Below are 15,917 nucleotides of genomic sequence, written 5' to 3' on the forward strand. Positions count from 1 at the left end.
GACGGGCAGGGCTGCTCTCGGACGGCTGGGAGTGAGGAGCCTCGGTATACGAGTAGGGGCTGGGGCGAGGAAGCTGCAGAAAACCCGCGGGCGCACTGCCCCGCCACCGCCTCCCCCGGGGCGCGCGGCTAAGACCGCAGCGGCTCCGCGGGCCGGCGGGGGGCGGGGTGCGCCCGCCCGGCTCCCGCGCCCCAGGGCCCCCCAGCCCCGCCCGCGCTCGCGCCCCGGGGGGAGACGCGGCAGGGCTGCGGGGAGCTGGCCGTCTTCTGACGCTCCCCGTCCCCCACCACACCAAAGCCCGCGCGACGCAAACGCTCGGCGGTCTGTCTGGCGCCGTGAGGGGGTCGCTGCTGTGTCCGACGTTTAAAACGTCTTCGGTCATCGGTTTGGAGGCTTCAAATCACCCTCTGAAATCTTTTCTTATTGCCAAACTGTCTTCTTTTAAAATAAGAGGAAAATCTTACCCTCCAGAAAAATAGCGAGGGGAATCACAGCAAAAACCATTCAACCTCCTGCCCCAAATGCTGAGGTTGGCAAAAACTACGTAATACCCCCAAACTCTTTAAAACCCCCAAACTTATTCATCTGTTTGACATAGTTACAACTCCCACCACACCGCCACACTTTTTTTCTTCTAGTATCAAACTGCATGACTTGTTCGTCATTCCCCGCAGGATGTCAAAAATCCTGGAGGACCTACCTGCGCCGTCCTGAGGGTGTTGCCTTTGATCGGTACTTACGGTCACGTGGAGCACTTGGACAGAAACAGCTCCCTGGAAATTCTTGCCCGTGTCTTATGCTTGACTAAGAGGCCGTATGCCAGAGAATGTGGCCATAGTGGGAAATTATCCAAGTCGGCCTGAAGATCTATTTTTATCTCCAAAGTGTGTAATTAACTCCCAGTTAGATTCTTTGATCCTCTCCTCTCCACCCCGGTGTTTTCTTTGCATTTTGATCTCCTTTCCTTAGGTATAAACCATTTCATACTTAACCTAAAGTCATTCCTCCATATCCACTCTAATAAAAAAGGATCTGGCTGTGTGTAGCAGTAGAAAAGCCTCCAGCATTAAAGCCAGGCATCCTAGATGGAAGCTCAGGTGGTCTCAGGTGCGAGAAACCCTGGCTTATAAAAGCAAGATTTAAAAAATCATCTCTAGAGAAAAAGCATTCCCTTTAAGCTCCTGCACTGATAGATTAATGCACAGTGTGGAACAGAAAATCACAGAAAAGAGGATACCTTCAATAATTGATAATCTTCAATAAGCAGCCTCCTAACATGTGACCTAAAATCCTACCTCATAATATACAATAAAATTTTACTAATTGACTTTGTTTATGGTTGGCAAACATTCTGGTTCCATGGTTGTTTTAACATTGTTTCATGGTTTTAAAAGCATTTGTTCATGGTAAGGAATTTGAGAAATTCCTTACATAAGGAATAATTACAACTCAGGATTTGTCAACTCTAATCCGATATGCATGACTTTTATCCTCTCACACCTCCCAAGAAAACACAATAGAGCATAAGTAGTTTATAGGAAAGTTGGTGGCAGATGACTGTCAGATCAAATATATAAAATATTTACTATAAAATATTGTTTACTATTATAAATTAATACATTATTAATAATTAAATACATTATTTAAAAAACAAAGACATAAGCAACCATGATTAAGAGTAAGCAGAAACAACAAGCAACAGATGAAGAGTCCTAATGATTTCAGATACTGGAATTATCAGACACAGAGTATAAAATGAATATTTATAAAAATGTAAATACAAAAGATAAAACCACACAAATGAGCAAGTAACAAGAGACTAACAAAAATAAAAAGACTGACTTGAAAAGGAATCTAAAGATACATATATTTTAGAAATTAAAAGTAGAAATATTGGAAGTTAAAATTCAATGAATAAACGTCTCATAAATTGCTAATGGGAGTGTAAATCTGTACAACCCCTTTGACCAGCACTTTGACATTGTTCTTTAAAGTCAAAGATATGCATGCACCATGACCCAACAATTCCACTCATAGGTATATACCATTAGAACTGAAGTTCAAGATATTGCAACTACTAGATACTTGTGACTACCGACTACTAAAATTGTGACTATACAGGAATGAAAATGAATAAACCAGAGCTACAAGCAACAGATTCAATGAATCTTATGAACACAACCTTGAGCAAAAGAACTAAGACAGAAAAGAATATATCAGTACGATTCCACATGTTGTAAAGCTGACAAACTATATTGTTTAAATCTCTATACGTAAGTTGTAAAAGCAGAAAACAAAGAAACGATTACTATAAAAGTCTAGCAAGTATTCTAAGGAATGGAAGAGAATTATGACAGAAAGGGCACACAGCTTTCTGGGGTACTTGTTTTTCTTCTTGACTTGGGAGATGATACCTGTGTGTTTGCCACATAATTCTTCATTATACATTTATTTCTGCTCTATATGTTCATTATATTTTACACTTGTTTTAAAAACGCTTTTAAAGCTCAATAATTAGGTTAAATAGCAGGTTAGACAGAGATTAAGAGAGAATTAGTGAAGTGGAAAATACAACTGAAGAAAGTACCCAGTATACAACAAAGAGAGAAGACTTTTCAAAATGTAAAAATAGGTTCTGATAGATGGGTGAAAGAATGAGACTAGAAGTTCTGAAACCTAAGGTCTACTCTAGCTTGGTAGTAACTCCATGGTCACTAAAGGAAATTTGATTAAAATTCCTTTGCCCTTTCATAGTCAATAATGCTATATATATATATTTTTGCCTTTTTCTAGTGTGTGGCCTCAGCCTGATCCTGCAGCAGGAGAAACATTAGGTCACTCCAACTATAAATGCTATACTGCCGCTAGGAAGTGCACTGGCTATTGAAATTCATTTAACCTTAGATCTTTTTTAAAAACTTCGTTTACAGTTTGGAGAGTACCTAAAAATTCAATTTTATACTTCCCTTCTTTTGGAGAAAAGGTGTTCTATTATATAAAACAATTGAAATTCTAATAACGATTTTTAAAAAAGAAACTGAACACTATGGATTGTACTGAGAAAATATTTTCCTTTCTCCTCGTTTTTCTTTATTTCTGGTGGGAAATGGACGGTCGTAAAATCCTGTCATTTGTCGCCGCAATCTAAATTCATCTTGCTTCCCCTTTATACATAAAGACGACGTTTAAGGATTTAAGAACATTCTAGTTCACCATTTTACATCTTTTTTTTATTCTTGACCACTCTCTTGGGAAATAAAGTTTGGGTTTTGATTGAGGGACAGGAGGGGGAGACTTTGGGGCCAAAAAATCTGGTAACTAATTAGCAATTTGCTCATCCACCAGGGAAAACTGAAACTAGTTTTTGACGTTTAATAGCGAAGAAAATAATAGACCGAAACATACTTGTAGATGTTCCCACAAGTTCTAAAGCTGGCAAGAGACAGGTACACGTGGGAAAACTCACAACCCAGAGAGGAGACTGACCTTCGGCAGTTCCTACGAACGCTCGAGACACCTGTGGGCGATGCGCAGAGCCCTCGGTCGTTTCCTTGGAAACCTCAGCCCAACGGATGCCCCGCGAGCACCCGGAAGGGGGCGCGCCTGGAGGAGCAGGTGTCCCAGGCTGCCGTCTGCGCCTGCGCGCGCCCGCCGCGCCCCGCAGTAAGAGAGGCCCGGATGGAGGACGCGGCTGCGCGCCGTTGCCATGGCAGCGTGTCCTGGCCGCCTCGGTACCGAGGGGCTCCCTCGCCTCGTTGTCAGAGCTTAGAAAGAGGAGGAGAGGCGAGCGCCCCGGGCCGTCTCTGTGACCTCGGCCGCTGCATCTTACCCAGGCAGGAGGGGCTGTAGAGGGAGAGAAGGGAAGGATGGTGCGGAGACGTTGATGGGGAGAGACGGGAAAGGGGAAACCGTCTGGGACCGGACCGCTGGGAGGAAAGGGGTAGAAGACCAGAGGGAGGAGCCTTTCTGTTGGCGCCACATCCTTCCGAGTCCCTGGTGCACGGAGCCTGGCGCTGGCGGGAAGCCTGATTTCGATTTGTACGAGGGAAACCCCTCTGGGGGTGGCTCAGTCTGTCCTTCTGTCATATGCTTTCCCCTCTCAAAGTTCTCCCTAGGAAGGAAAAGTCACCCCGCTCTTAAAACGTTAGTTAGCTTCCACCAAGAGGCTAAGGTGTTCATTTAGTCGGTGGTACCTTGAGACCTTGGATACGAATGAAAACGGTCACCTAATGTTTGTAAAATATTGTTTGGCGTCGTACTTGGTAATAGATTATGAATTTTTGAAACACCATTTACTCAGGAGCCACAGTCTTGGACCGAGCAGGAAGAATGGGCCAGATGGTCTCATGATGTTATTATGGGTTCGATTTTGCTTAAGTACTTCCTTTATATTAAAAGGCGTTGTCTTTTGACATTCTTTCAATTTTATTGTATTTTAAACAAACATGTTTAAAAGGTGATAAGATAAGACTGGAGTCAATGAATTAGATTTGAATGTTCTGAATCCTGAAAGATAATTATTAGAATTGTGTATAGATAAGGACTTAGCTTAGACTCAGCCTGAAGGATCTGCGGTCACATACCCACAGGGAATTTAGCAGACGCCCAGGAGGAAGGAATTAATTTCTGTCTCTTACAACAGTTCCCTATTAGGAAGGTGGTTCTGGTCCACGCCAGTTACATAGGTTTTTACTCATGATAAACATTGAGATTTAAATATGTGCAACTCCCAAGGAAAAAGTATTAGATGATTACATTTGTGTAAGGTATATTTTTATTCAAGTATGTTGACTGTGTACCATATGGCCAGTACCCTGAGGATGAAGATTAAAATAACCGAAGGGGATTGAATATCCCGTGACGCATTTGAAAAAGGCTTAAGGGACTTGGTAACAAGAGTTTATGCTTTATGTTCTTTGTTTACTTGGGAACCAGCCATGAGCTTTTTGAAGTTACAGGAACAGAATGGTACTTCAAATTTGATGCAACTTCTCACGTACTTCTCAGAGTCACTTCAACTATGATTGTCTTTCTTAGTAATATGATTTAATAATACTTAATATGTTTAATTGGTAATCATTTTCTTTTTTATTATGCTGATGCAGTGTTTTGCTTTTAAATTTGAGTTTTCTCATGGGCGAGATTCTCTGTAAATAATAAAGCATGTCTACTAAAGCATTCAGGCAAACATTTACTTTTTACAAGTTCAGTACTATGTTTATTATAAAATTAAGGGAAAGAACTGAAGAGTTCTATAGAAATCTTATTCTAACAGTTATGTAACTTAACCACCTTAAAATAGTAAATTTCAGGATCCCTGCTCTGCAAAGAAAGCTAATTATCCTAGGGCATGTGTGACTGCTAAAAAATACTATTATTTATATACGTATTTTGGATCACAGTGAGTTTTAGTTTATTCCACACGATTCCTGACACTCTTGTTTAAATTTGTAAGTAAGTAGACATAACAGCTTGTGTGATTTGGCCCATCTTACAGTGGTCAATAAACTTACTCTGATATACCGATTTGGTTTCTCCAGGTCACCTCAAAATATTATTGCTCTCAACATCTGATTTACAAATTATTACTTTGAGTAACATGGACCTTATCTCTTCACCTTACAGCCTTACTTTGAGTCCTTTAAGAAAGTCCATTTCGTATTTTTAAAGGAAATAAATATCTAGAAGGAATTATAGTCCAATGAGACATTAGAGATAGTTGTACTTATCCAGCCGAATAATTAACATTTCACTGTACCTAAAATTAACTTTGTCTTGAAAGGGTAAGGAAATTACTAGTAAGAACTACCCAAAGGCAAGATGACATTTAAATGAAACAGACCTCAGAATGCTTTTAAATCTTGAATTTAGTTATTCAGACACTGATTATTTATTTTAGATATGCTTTATCATGGCACTGTGCATTTGCTTTTTAAATTCTCTTGCTTTTCATAAGTTGGCAGTTCTTCGCTAATTTGTATCTTATAGAAAAGGTTAGAAGAAACCTTAGGGTCCTCTAGCTCAACCATTTCATTCTAAAGCCTTAGTCTCCTTAAAACATTCATGCCCGGGTCGTCTTCTGGGCTAGATGTGCCACCTCACTGTCCCAGTGACAGGTATAAACATTTCCCTTGAAAGGGAAACAACAGTACCTCAACAAGCATCGCACTTCACTTCAGGACAAGTGTGGAAATGTAAATTCTGTCTTATGTTATGCCAAAATTCGCCCCTCGGTTTCCAGCCTTGATACTAGTTTTACTACTCGAAGTGCTTCAAGCCCAAGCTCCTTCACGGGGCGGCGGTCTAAATGCTGTGAAGCAGTCTCACGACTTGCCTGGGTTTTCCCCGGGCTGTCGTTCCCAGGGCTCTGAAGGACTCCTCAGAGTCTAGATTGAAGGCATTTTACCCTCATGACCTACCTTCTTCCCTTCTCCTTCTCTTGAATCCTCCTTCCTCCTGGTTTCTCGGCCCCTGGATTAGTCCTGCTTGTCTTTTGTTCTTTAAACTATAGTAGTGCAGGAAACGGGGTACAGGGTGTCATATGTTTCTTGGTTTCACAGTCTCAGCCTTGGAGCTCTGACATTTTGAGTCTTGTCATTATTCTTTTAACTCATTCAGTGTTCACTGAAGCCTATTAAATGGTTTTACACGCAGTCACGTAAAGCCCTATCACTTAGCTCGTGCTGGTGGAAAGACATTCTCCCACATGCTTTTTCTATCATTCAATGGTGAACAGTGGAAGGAAAAAAATATGTCTTGCTTGAGTAAAATGGGCGCCAGGTCAGGAAGTCTGATCAAATGTTTTGGGAGAGTAAGATAAAGCTAATGGCCAGAACAAGGTTTGTGGATAATTTATTAATTCAGGCATAATATCGCTCATTTTATTTCTTTAAAAATGTGCCCAAGTCTCATGTGTTCTTGACATCTGTACTTTCTATTTCTGAAGGTTTTAGGCAACTTATTCTTACTGTAGGAGCAAAGGAAGGCAGGTATAGGAACAGGGTCCTCGGTATTTGGGGCCCTGAAGATCAGACTTTTACTGTTCTTTTGAAACCGGACCTAATATTCTATGTACATTTAGAGAGCACGGCTTTCTTTTGTTTTTAAGTCAATAGTGGGAAGTATGGAGATTATTGCCATGGAGTTCTACATTTGGCTATTTCATGACAATTAAATCTAAATAAACAGCTTTCCCTCAACCCTTTTCTTTTTGGAAAGATAATAGGACATCAAACTGACACCTTCTCACTCCTCCCCGATCCTTCTTTAGGAACATGTGTGTTCAGGCCACGCTGGACAGTTCCATGCTCTTCCCTGTTTGTTCGTTCTTCCTCACGCTGTTCCCTTTGTCTAGGACTAATGAACATTCATACTCAGCATCCAAAACCCATCTCAGCTTTCCTTGATATTTCTGATTTTAGAATGAGTTAATTGCTTGCTTCTTCCTTCCACAGTCCTTCATATACACCTTTATTACATTTGTCTACATTTTTATTTATGTTTTTATCTACATTTGTTTGTTTGTCTTCTCTACCAGACTGCAAGCACAAAGGTCTATTTTAAAATCTTTGTAGGGGAATATGTAGAAATATCGTAGGTGTTCAACAAATGTCTGCCAAAATTGTATTTTACATGTATACAGTTCACACACATATAGAGACATTCTAGATAAAGATTTCTGTGCTTCTTTTGTTAAAAAATTAAGTGCAAAAAAATTACCAGGGCCAGGAACCGACCTCAATTTAAAGATAACTTTAGCTTAGTTCTCTGAATTTTTATATCATTTTCACAAATATTTATCAACTTTCATCTGACATCCCTATTTATTGGCATCAGAGTCTTTCTTTTTTAATGAAAAAAAGTTTTATTTAAAGTGGACGACAGCTTGACTTCTGTGGCAATCAGCATTGACGTAAATGACAATCAGTTATTACTGAGTTAAAAAGCTCTCAGATCACAAACGATACTTATGCCATGGAAATTACCGGAGGACTGAGAAACTGAGGGTGGAAATCGATATATTTGTTTTTATTTGAACATATGGAAATGTAGATGAGTGAGAGACTGAGACACTAAGTCATGTGCTCTGGCCTGGACATGGCGTTTTGATGACGTGCAGGAAATGTGGAAAATCTTCCTTGAAACCTCAGATAGTCTCCTCCGCTGCCTCTGTTGGTCTCCTTGTAAATTCGGGTTTCAGGAATTGCGGGGAAGTGGCATGGTGGTTAAGAGCGGTACGCCTAGGAAGCACCTGGCCTATGCAGGTCTCTCAGAGAAGGCAGGCACGTGCTTACTCTGAACGATCCGTGCTTCGTGTGTCCGTGCGGTACTGGACTTACCTTCGACACTGATCTTCACACTCCACACTCCACACTACCCCTAAGGTGGACGTAACATGGACTTTATCTCTTCACCTTACAGCGCTACTCTTTAACGCACGGAAAATGGATGAAAATAAAGATACCGATTCAAAGGAAAGTGAAGAATATGAAGATGACTTTGAAAAGGACCTGGAATGGTTAATTAATGAAAAAGAAAAAAATGGTGCCAGCATAATAGAGGTATGTGTAAACCGACAACCCCATTTATCATAATGACATTAAAGTGCTTTATAATTCTTGAAGAGTTTCATATATATTATCTCATCTCAACCTCACACAATCTCTTTGATATACATAGGACAGGTGTCATTATTTCCATCTTTTAGATGAGAAAATTGAGGCATAGAGTTTAAACGTTGTATCCTAAGGCAAAGGGCTAATTAGAGAACAGGATTACGTTAGCACTTAAAGCTAAATTATAATTTAAAAGTTATAATTTACATAAGTAATGTAATCAATTGCATCAAAAGTGAAAATGAATACAGTTAATTTCTACTTTATATGAACTTGGGTATAATCATGGGGTTATACTTTTAATATAAATGAAAAATAAAGTGTGCTCGCTTTGGCTGCACATATACTAAATGATAAATAAAGCAGATAAAAAACATGGCCTTTCACCTAATATTTGAAACCTTAGGAGAATTAGCTCTTCAGAGGAATGAATATAGAGAAAAAAGTAAAGTGTCTTTTACATTGTTTTTCTTCTAGAAAATCTAATCTAGAGATAAAAATTGATCTGGAATTTGGATTTAGGTCCTGCAGAAAATAGCAGCAATAATAATCTGGAGAGATTACAAGAACCTCAAAATGATTAGGACTTAACCAAAGGCAGTGACCTTTATTGGTCTTGGGGAGAAAGACACTGTTTTGAAGAACACAAATATTACAAGGAAAAAACATTTAAAAAATTTTCTTCTGAAAAAGTAAAGGGAGGAAAATTTTATACAGGGAGGAATATTAAAATAATATTGTATTATTTATAGTTACCTTTTCATGCATTAGCATAAAAAATTTTAAATATCAATATAGCACTGAGTAACATCAAATTTGAAATTAGAGTTCATTTTTTCCCGAAGTGCTATTGTCATATATTTCTCCTGGATGCACATAAATATGAATTAGAATATTATGAGTAAAATTTGAGCAAAAAGCATGTAAATTTTCCCATTCATAAAATAAATTACATGAACATAAAAATCCATTTCAGATTTTCTACATATAAATGGACAAAGTATCTCAATTTTTACTAAAAAGAGAACCTCATATCTATTTTTTTTAGATGGCTTGTGAGAATGAAGAGAATATTAACCAAGAATTAAAAGAGAATGAAACAGAAGTAGAACACACAAATGAGCTTTCTGATTCTGACAGATCTTCGAAGGATGAGGTTTCACCAAGAAGAAATAACTTCATTTCTGTACCGAGTATTCAGTCTTTGGATCCCATATCAGATTCAGATAGTGAAAACTCTTTCCAGGAATCCAAACAGGAAAGTCAGAAAGACCTGGAGGAGGACGAGGATGAGGAAGTGAGGAGGTACATCATGGAGAAAATTATACAGGCCAACAAGCTTCTACAGAATCAAGAACCCGTGAATGATAAAAGGGAGCGAAAACTCAAGTTCAAGGACAAATTAGTTGACCTGGAAGTTCCTCCCCTGGAAGACACTGATAACTACAAAAATTATTTTGAAAATGAGAGTAACATGTCTGGAAAACTGTCACAGCTATGTATTTCCAATGAATTTGGACAAGAAAATGTGCTCCTGTCACTTGATGGAAATTGTGAAGAAAACAAGGATAGGAAGATACTCGTTGAGAGAGACGGAAAATTTGAACTTCTGAATTTACAAGACATTGAGAGTCAGGGAGTTTTGCCCCCCATGGATAATGTTAATAGTAAAGAAAACGAATCTCAGCAGTTGTCACCCAGATCTTCCAATTCATCTGTCAACAGTGTCAAGAGAGAAGAGCCTATAGCAAAGATCAATGGCTTATCAACAGAAGGGCCACTGGCCTTTATCCCTCAGCCACCACCTAACCCCAAGACTTGTCCAAACTCTGCTGTCAGCTCAGATCCAAGAAGGGGGAGTAGGAGGTCTGGCCACAGGACACGGTCTGCGATTGTGTCGCCATTGACCTCGACATATTGTCTTTCCACTCGACAGAAAGAGCTGCAGAAACGGCTAGAACAAAAGAGAGAAAAGCTCAAGAGAGAGGTGAGAGCACAAGAGCGTGTTCTACTCACAGCAGAACGTGTTTTCGTGTTTTGCGGGTGTAGCAGGAATTGAAATGCTGCTGCAAAGTACTTAATGTATTTGCTTGCTTGTTTCGTTTTTCCGTTGTTACATTAAGTGGTTAAAGGTTCAGAATGTGTATTTGTGGAACAAACGTCAAGCTTTCCTTGGTCCTTTCTTGTAAGGCTCGCCAAGCACAGCAGTGAACGAGCTGTCTTAGAGCTAGAGTAGATCTCAGCGACGGCTTCGTCACATCCGTTCATTTTAATGGTGAGACTCAGAATAAGTGACTGCTAAAGGTAAACTTGATATGAGATAGGTGAAAATCAGATGTCAGATAGAAAAATGAAGGCAAAACTGTGTTGGGGTTTAGAAGCAACAGATAGAATCGGATTATAATTATGTGTGTGTGTGACGTGTGTGTGTGTGTGTGTGTGTGTGTGTGTGTGTTCCATACCTACAATTCCTTGATTTCATGGATTTTAGTTTTAGATTAAGAATATTTTAATAACAATGAAATGTCTCCAGAATGCCATATGGAATCCCAAATTATTATTTTTGAGCGTTTCTTTTGCTCTTAAAACAAAAGTATTTTATAATTGAAAACCCCAGGTACCAAAACTGGTGGGTTTTCTAAATTATTTAAATCAGTGCCCTGATTCTCTGTCTTACTGGATACCTTATGGTATTGAACCATATAAAATATCTAACTGTAAATATAGAACCACAGCAGAATCACAGGTTAGTGGACTTTTACAATTAGAGGGAACCATAAAGATCATGAGAAAACTATAGTCTAGAAAGTTTAAATAACTTTAATCAAGTCATTCAACTTGTTTGCAGCCTTCTAGCTATTTCCACTCTGACGTGTGCTTTTCTCCCACTGACATAGCTCTGCATTAACTGGTTTAAGTACCTCCCTTCTGGTTTAAGTAACTGACTCCCTTTTATAATATTAGCTGAATAATTCAGATTAAGAAATTCATTTTATTTTTATAGTTAACTAATTGTCTAAATATTTTTCTGATAGCAAAAAATATCACTGTATGAATATACACAAGTTGAAATATTTTTAAGCATAATAATAAAAGAATTTAAACCCAAGTAAAGGTACAACTAACCCCTACGTTCTCATCACCCAGATTCAAAATTCGTTGAGAGTTTGGCACATTAGCTTCGTCTCCTCTCTTTCTGGTTGAAGTATTTTTAAAGCAAGTCCCAGACAGCACGCACCTCCTCGCTCACTCACACACTTCAGTATACATCTCTAAGTGATGATAGCATTTTCCTTTGTAACTACAATGCCACCTAGCAAAATTAACAAATTTATCAGTAGTATAAGAATGTTTAAGACATCGTTAGTGCTTTTATAGAGACCGTATAGTGCTTCCGGAGTGTGGTGGTTTTTTTCTTTCTTTTGCATATTTCTGCAATTTAAGGAGTTTAATGCCAAAAGTAAACTAGGAAGCAAAGGAGTTATCCAAGAAATCCCTGAATAGTACGTAGGTACGTTACACCTACGTGATTGCAGACTTATCGTCACAGTTTCTCTGGAAAAAAAAAAAAATCTTCATTTTTCTCCCTAAGCAAATTAGAGGCCTCGTTTTTTTAAAGGATACCCAATTTTTAGACGGCAAGTTTTAGGAGCACGGAATTCTAATTTCAGATCTCAGACTCTCTCTCTGTACTCTAACTCGTATACGATTTTTCAATCTTGCATTCATGCCTTTCGATATTCTTTCCCCCAGGAAGAGCAACGGAAAATGGAAGAAGAGAAAGAGAAGAAAAAGGAGAATGAGATGGTGTTCAAAGCGTGGCTGCGAAAGAAGAAGGAGCAGGTCGTGGAGATGAAGAGAGTCCAGAGAGCGAAGCAAATCGAAGACATGAACAGCAGGGTGAGTAACCGCTGCACGGAAAGTCGGTTCCCGCGGCAGGTGTGACAGCCGACTGTATTTACGGGAGTTCACGTTCTGGTTCGGTCAGTTCATCTGCCTTGTCACTCGGAGTAATGTTTACGAGTTGTGGCTGGTGTTCGATCCTGAGCTCTCCTGTCACACTGAACGTGCGAATCACAAGCCCTTCTCGGGTCCTTCGCTCTTCCTGTCACCGCTCGACATACTCCTCCTCCAGATGTCTCGTCACGAACTCTCACCTCTCACCTTCTACCTAAATACCATCCTTTCTCGTCACCTTCCCTTTAGTGCTTTATCTCCTTACCACATTTTTCTTTGAATCTGACAGATCGATCGATTGATCGATCGATCGATCACCTCTTTTTATCCTCCCGTCTGGAAGCACCTTCTGTGATGGTGGAAATGTTCTTCTCTACCTCAGCCGCCCGACGAGGTAGCCACGGGCCATCGTGTGGCTGTTAGGCACGTGGGTGTAGCTGGTGTGACGGAAGCACTGATTCTACGTTCTGTTTAGGTAGCCGTGTGGCGGTTTGGACAGTAGGAGTGCAGGGAATGAGACTGGTGTCACGATGAAGCAGCGATGAGTAAGACGTGTTCTCGTAGGGTCTTACAGGCAGGGCCTTCAAAAGTCATTTTCCATTTATTTAAATTAAGAGAATCTTGTTTGCGTAATTAGCAGGGGAACAGAGATCCACAACAAGCTTTCCGATTATGGCTTAAAAAGAAGCACGAAGAGCAGTTGAAAGAAAGGAAGACAGAAGAACTGCGCAAGCAAGAGGAGTGCTTATTCTTCCTCAGAGGGACAGAAGGCCGGGAAAGGGCCTTCAAACAGTAAGTCAAAGGCAGGGCGCTGCCTGCCTCCTCCAGGCCATTTTCGAAAGATGTGTAATCAGTGAAGCTTGGGGAAAAACAACAAAATATTTCATTGCTGTATGTATTCATTCATTTGTACATTTGTTCATTTCTTAGAGAAATGGGGCAAAGATTGGTTACATACAACCAGTTTCAGAAAAACTGAATAAGGAGTTGCATTAACCAAGGAATATTTTTCTGTCAAGAAAGGCAGGCAGGCTGAGGAGAGGGATCTGCGTAGACCCAGTGAAAGGAGATTTGGGCACATATTTTGGTCATTTAAGGCAAGCCCGATCTCTTTTCAGTGATGTGGGTAAGACCTGGCTTACCTGGCTCATTCTGAGGAAACGGACTGGGTTTCATAATTTCGCCAGCAAGCCTCGATGCGGGGAGGGAGTCAGTAGAATCCTGTTGTCTTAAGTTTCTTTCTTTTATACGTTTTGTTGTTGTTGTTGTTATATATTTTTCCCTTTTTTTTTCTTTTTAAATATATTACCCTTTGTTATCGAAGCAGTGAGTGTGCATTGTGGAGATGGGCGAGGCAAGTCACATTGTCATCCAGAAATCACTGCTGTTAGGGCCTTAGTGCATGTCTTCTAGATATTTCTGTGCACTTGTAATTTAAAAATAGAAACTGAGATCATACTTATAAACTGTTCTGCTATTTGCCTATTTTTATTAATGATCTCATCTGTATTTAGCCCATAACCATTTTCCAGGTGAAAAAAAAAACAAACCCAATTATGCTGGCAATTTCATCATAAGACCAACTTAATTTCAAACACTTGATACCAAATATAACTATACTTTCTTGTGTGAGCCTAGGGTATAAGCCTGACATTTTTCATTTAATATTTTAGTAATTTTTGTGACTATAGCATTTCAATGTAAAGAAATTAAATTTCCTTTGTCTATAGTAATAGCTTTATAGCCTGAAGAGTATATTTCAGGTTGATACTCACCAGATCTGATACTGTCTCTTTCTACAGATGGCTAAGAAGGAAAAGGATAGAAAAACTAGTAGAGCAGCAAGTCGTCAAAGAAAGAGCTAGACAGCTCCGACTCGAAGCAAAGCAGTCTAAACAGTTACAGAGTCAGCTGTGCAACATGGCAGAAGCCAGAGCTTTTCGTTTTACTGATCATTACAACTGAAGGTATCTATTAAATACTCCTTTTGAAGCTGCAATCTTCCACATTTTGGATATCGTTTTTTACGGCCTGTGCGCTCTGGGCATGCTGTAAGTTACGGAAATGGTGTGCAGATTTTGGTGATGTCGACAATGAATTTATCTTTACTTAAAAACTAGACCAAAATAAATTTCTTCTCTTGCAGTGTTGGAATCATCTCTTAGTCCACGCAACAAACTGAACCACAAATGAACTCTACATTACTTTACTTCTAAAATATTTTAACATTTCTAGCTAGAAAGAACACAAGAAAGGGACATATTTCTATTCTTAGTTTCTATTATCATTTAAACATTTTCAGTAGAACATCTCATAAGGCAGGAGTGACCTCTTAAGCAAGCCCGGCTCTGGGCCTTATACAGAGTCCTATTTATATCAGCTTTGAATTTAAACAGATGTGGCAAGCTAAGCAATAAAAATAAGCCTACTTCCATGTGTTCTTTAAAAAAAAAAAAGGTAACAATTATGCATAACGCTATTTTAGGTATGTAAATTAGCCAACTCTTATTGAGAGTTTATAATGTGTCTGGTATCGTAAATGTTTTTTGTAAGTAATTTGAGGCAATGCGTAGAACAACCCTATCAGTCCTGTTTTTCAGATGAGGAAACTAAAGAGGTGAGCAGTTTGCTCAGAGTGACCTGTGTGGCCGCAAAATCCTTTCTCTCAGTTATGTCGTAAAGTTACATGTCGGTAGACATTTGTGAAACATTTCAGACTATGTGAGAATCCGATGTGTTGAAGACTGGCACCCTTCACATGGATAAGCTTTTAAGGGGTGGAAGACCAAGGTAAACATGCAGGTGTGATGGAGAGTGGGGGATCACTGTCAGAGTTCTCTTAAAGCTTCAGAAGACCAGGTTCTGGCCTCCTAGGCATTTGTACCTTAATCACTTAACCCAAGGTGAGAAAACACAGATAACAGATAAGAACAAATTTGACATTTAAATATTCCATAACATTTTGCAAAAATGTTTGGCGTTTTGATGGGATTGCTTTGGGTAGCACTGCTTTCTTAATACTGTCTCCCAATCCATAAACACAGGATGTCTTTTTATTTAGTGCAGCAACGTTCTGTAGTTTTCCGTGTACAGTCTTTCGCCTCCTTGGTTAAGTTTATTCAAAGATATTTTATTCTTTCAGATTCAATTGCAAATGGACATGTTTTCTTAATTTTCTTTTTGGATTCTGTTCTCAAAACACAAATGATTTTTTGTGCATTAACATTGTACCCAGTGACTTTGCTGAATGTGTTAGTAGCGCTACATTTTTCTGGGTGCGTGGATTCTTTGGAATTTTCTATACACAGGATAGTATCATCTGCGAATAGAGATAGTTTTACTTCT

The 15,917-nt window shown here is 39.4% G+C and overlaps 1 protein-coding gene across 3 annotated transcripts; it reads left to right on the plus strand.

The window, feature by feature from the left end:
• Positions 1 to 3,607: 3,607 nt before the first annotated feature.
• On the plus strand, positions 3,608 to 14,717 carry CCDC181 (coiled-coil domain containing 181). 3 transcript variants are annotated; one of them, XM_039881503.1, is made up of 6 exons: positions 3,608 to 3,869; positions 8,422 to 8,561; positions 9,664 to 10,602; positions 12,369 to 12,515; positions 13,210 to 13,364; positions 14,375 to 14,717. In XM_039881503.1, the coding sequence occupies exons 2-6, from the start codon at positions 8,445 to 8,447 to the stop codon at positions 14,535 to 14,537; spliced, it is 1,521 nt and encodes a 506-aa protein (XP_039737437.1). In that variant the 5' UTR covers positions 3,608 to 3,869; positions 8,422 to 8,444; the 3' UTR covers positions 14,538 to 14,717. The 3 variants fall into 3 exon arrangements, with proteins under 3 accessions (XP_039737437.1, XP_039737436.1, XP_039737438.1); XM_039881502.1 differs by having other exon boundaries at positions 3,611 to 3,833; XM_039881504.1 differs by lacking the exon at positions 3,608 to 3,869 and adding an exon at positions 3,914 to 4,038.
• The last annotated feature ends 1,200 nt before the right edge of the window (positions 14,718 to 15,917 follow it).

Source organism: Pteropus medius, unplaced genomic scaffold (assembly GCF_902729225.1).
Source record: "Pteropus medius unplaced genomic scaffold, Ma_sr-lr_union100, whole genome shotgun sequence".
NCBI classification, from domain to species: Eukaryota; Metazoa; Chordata; class Mammalia; order Chiroptera; family Pteropodidae; genus Pteropus; species Pteropus medius.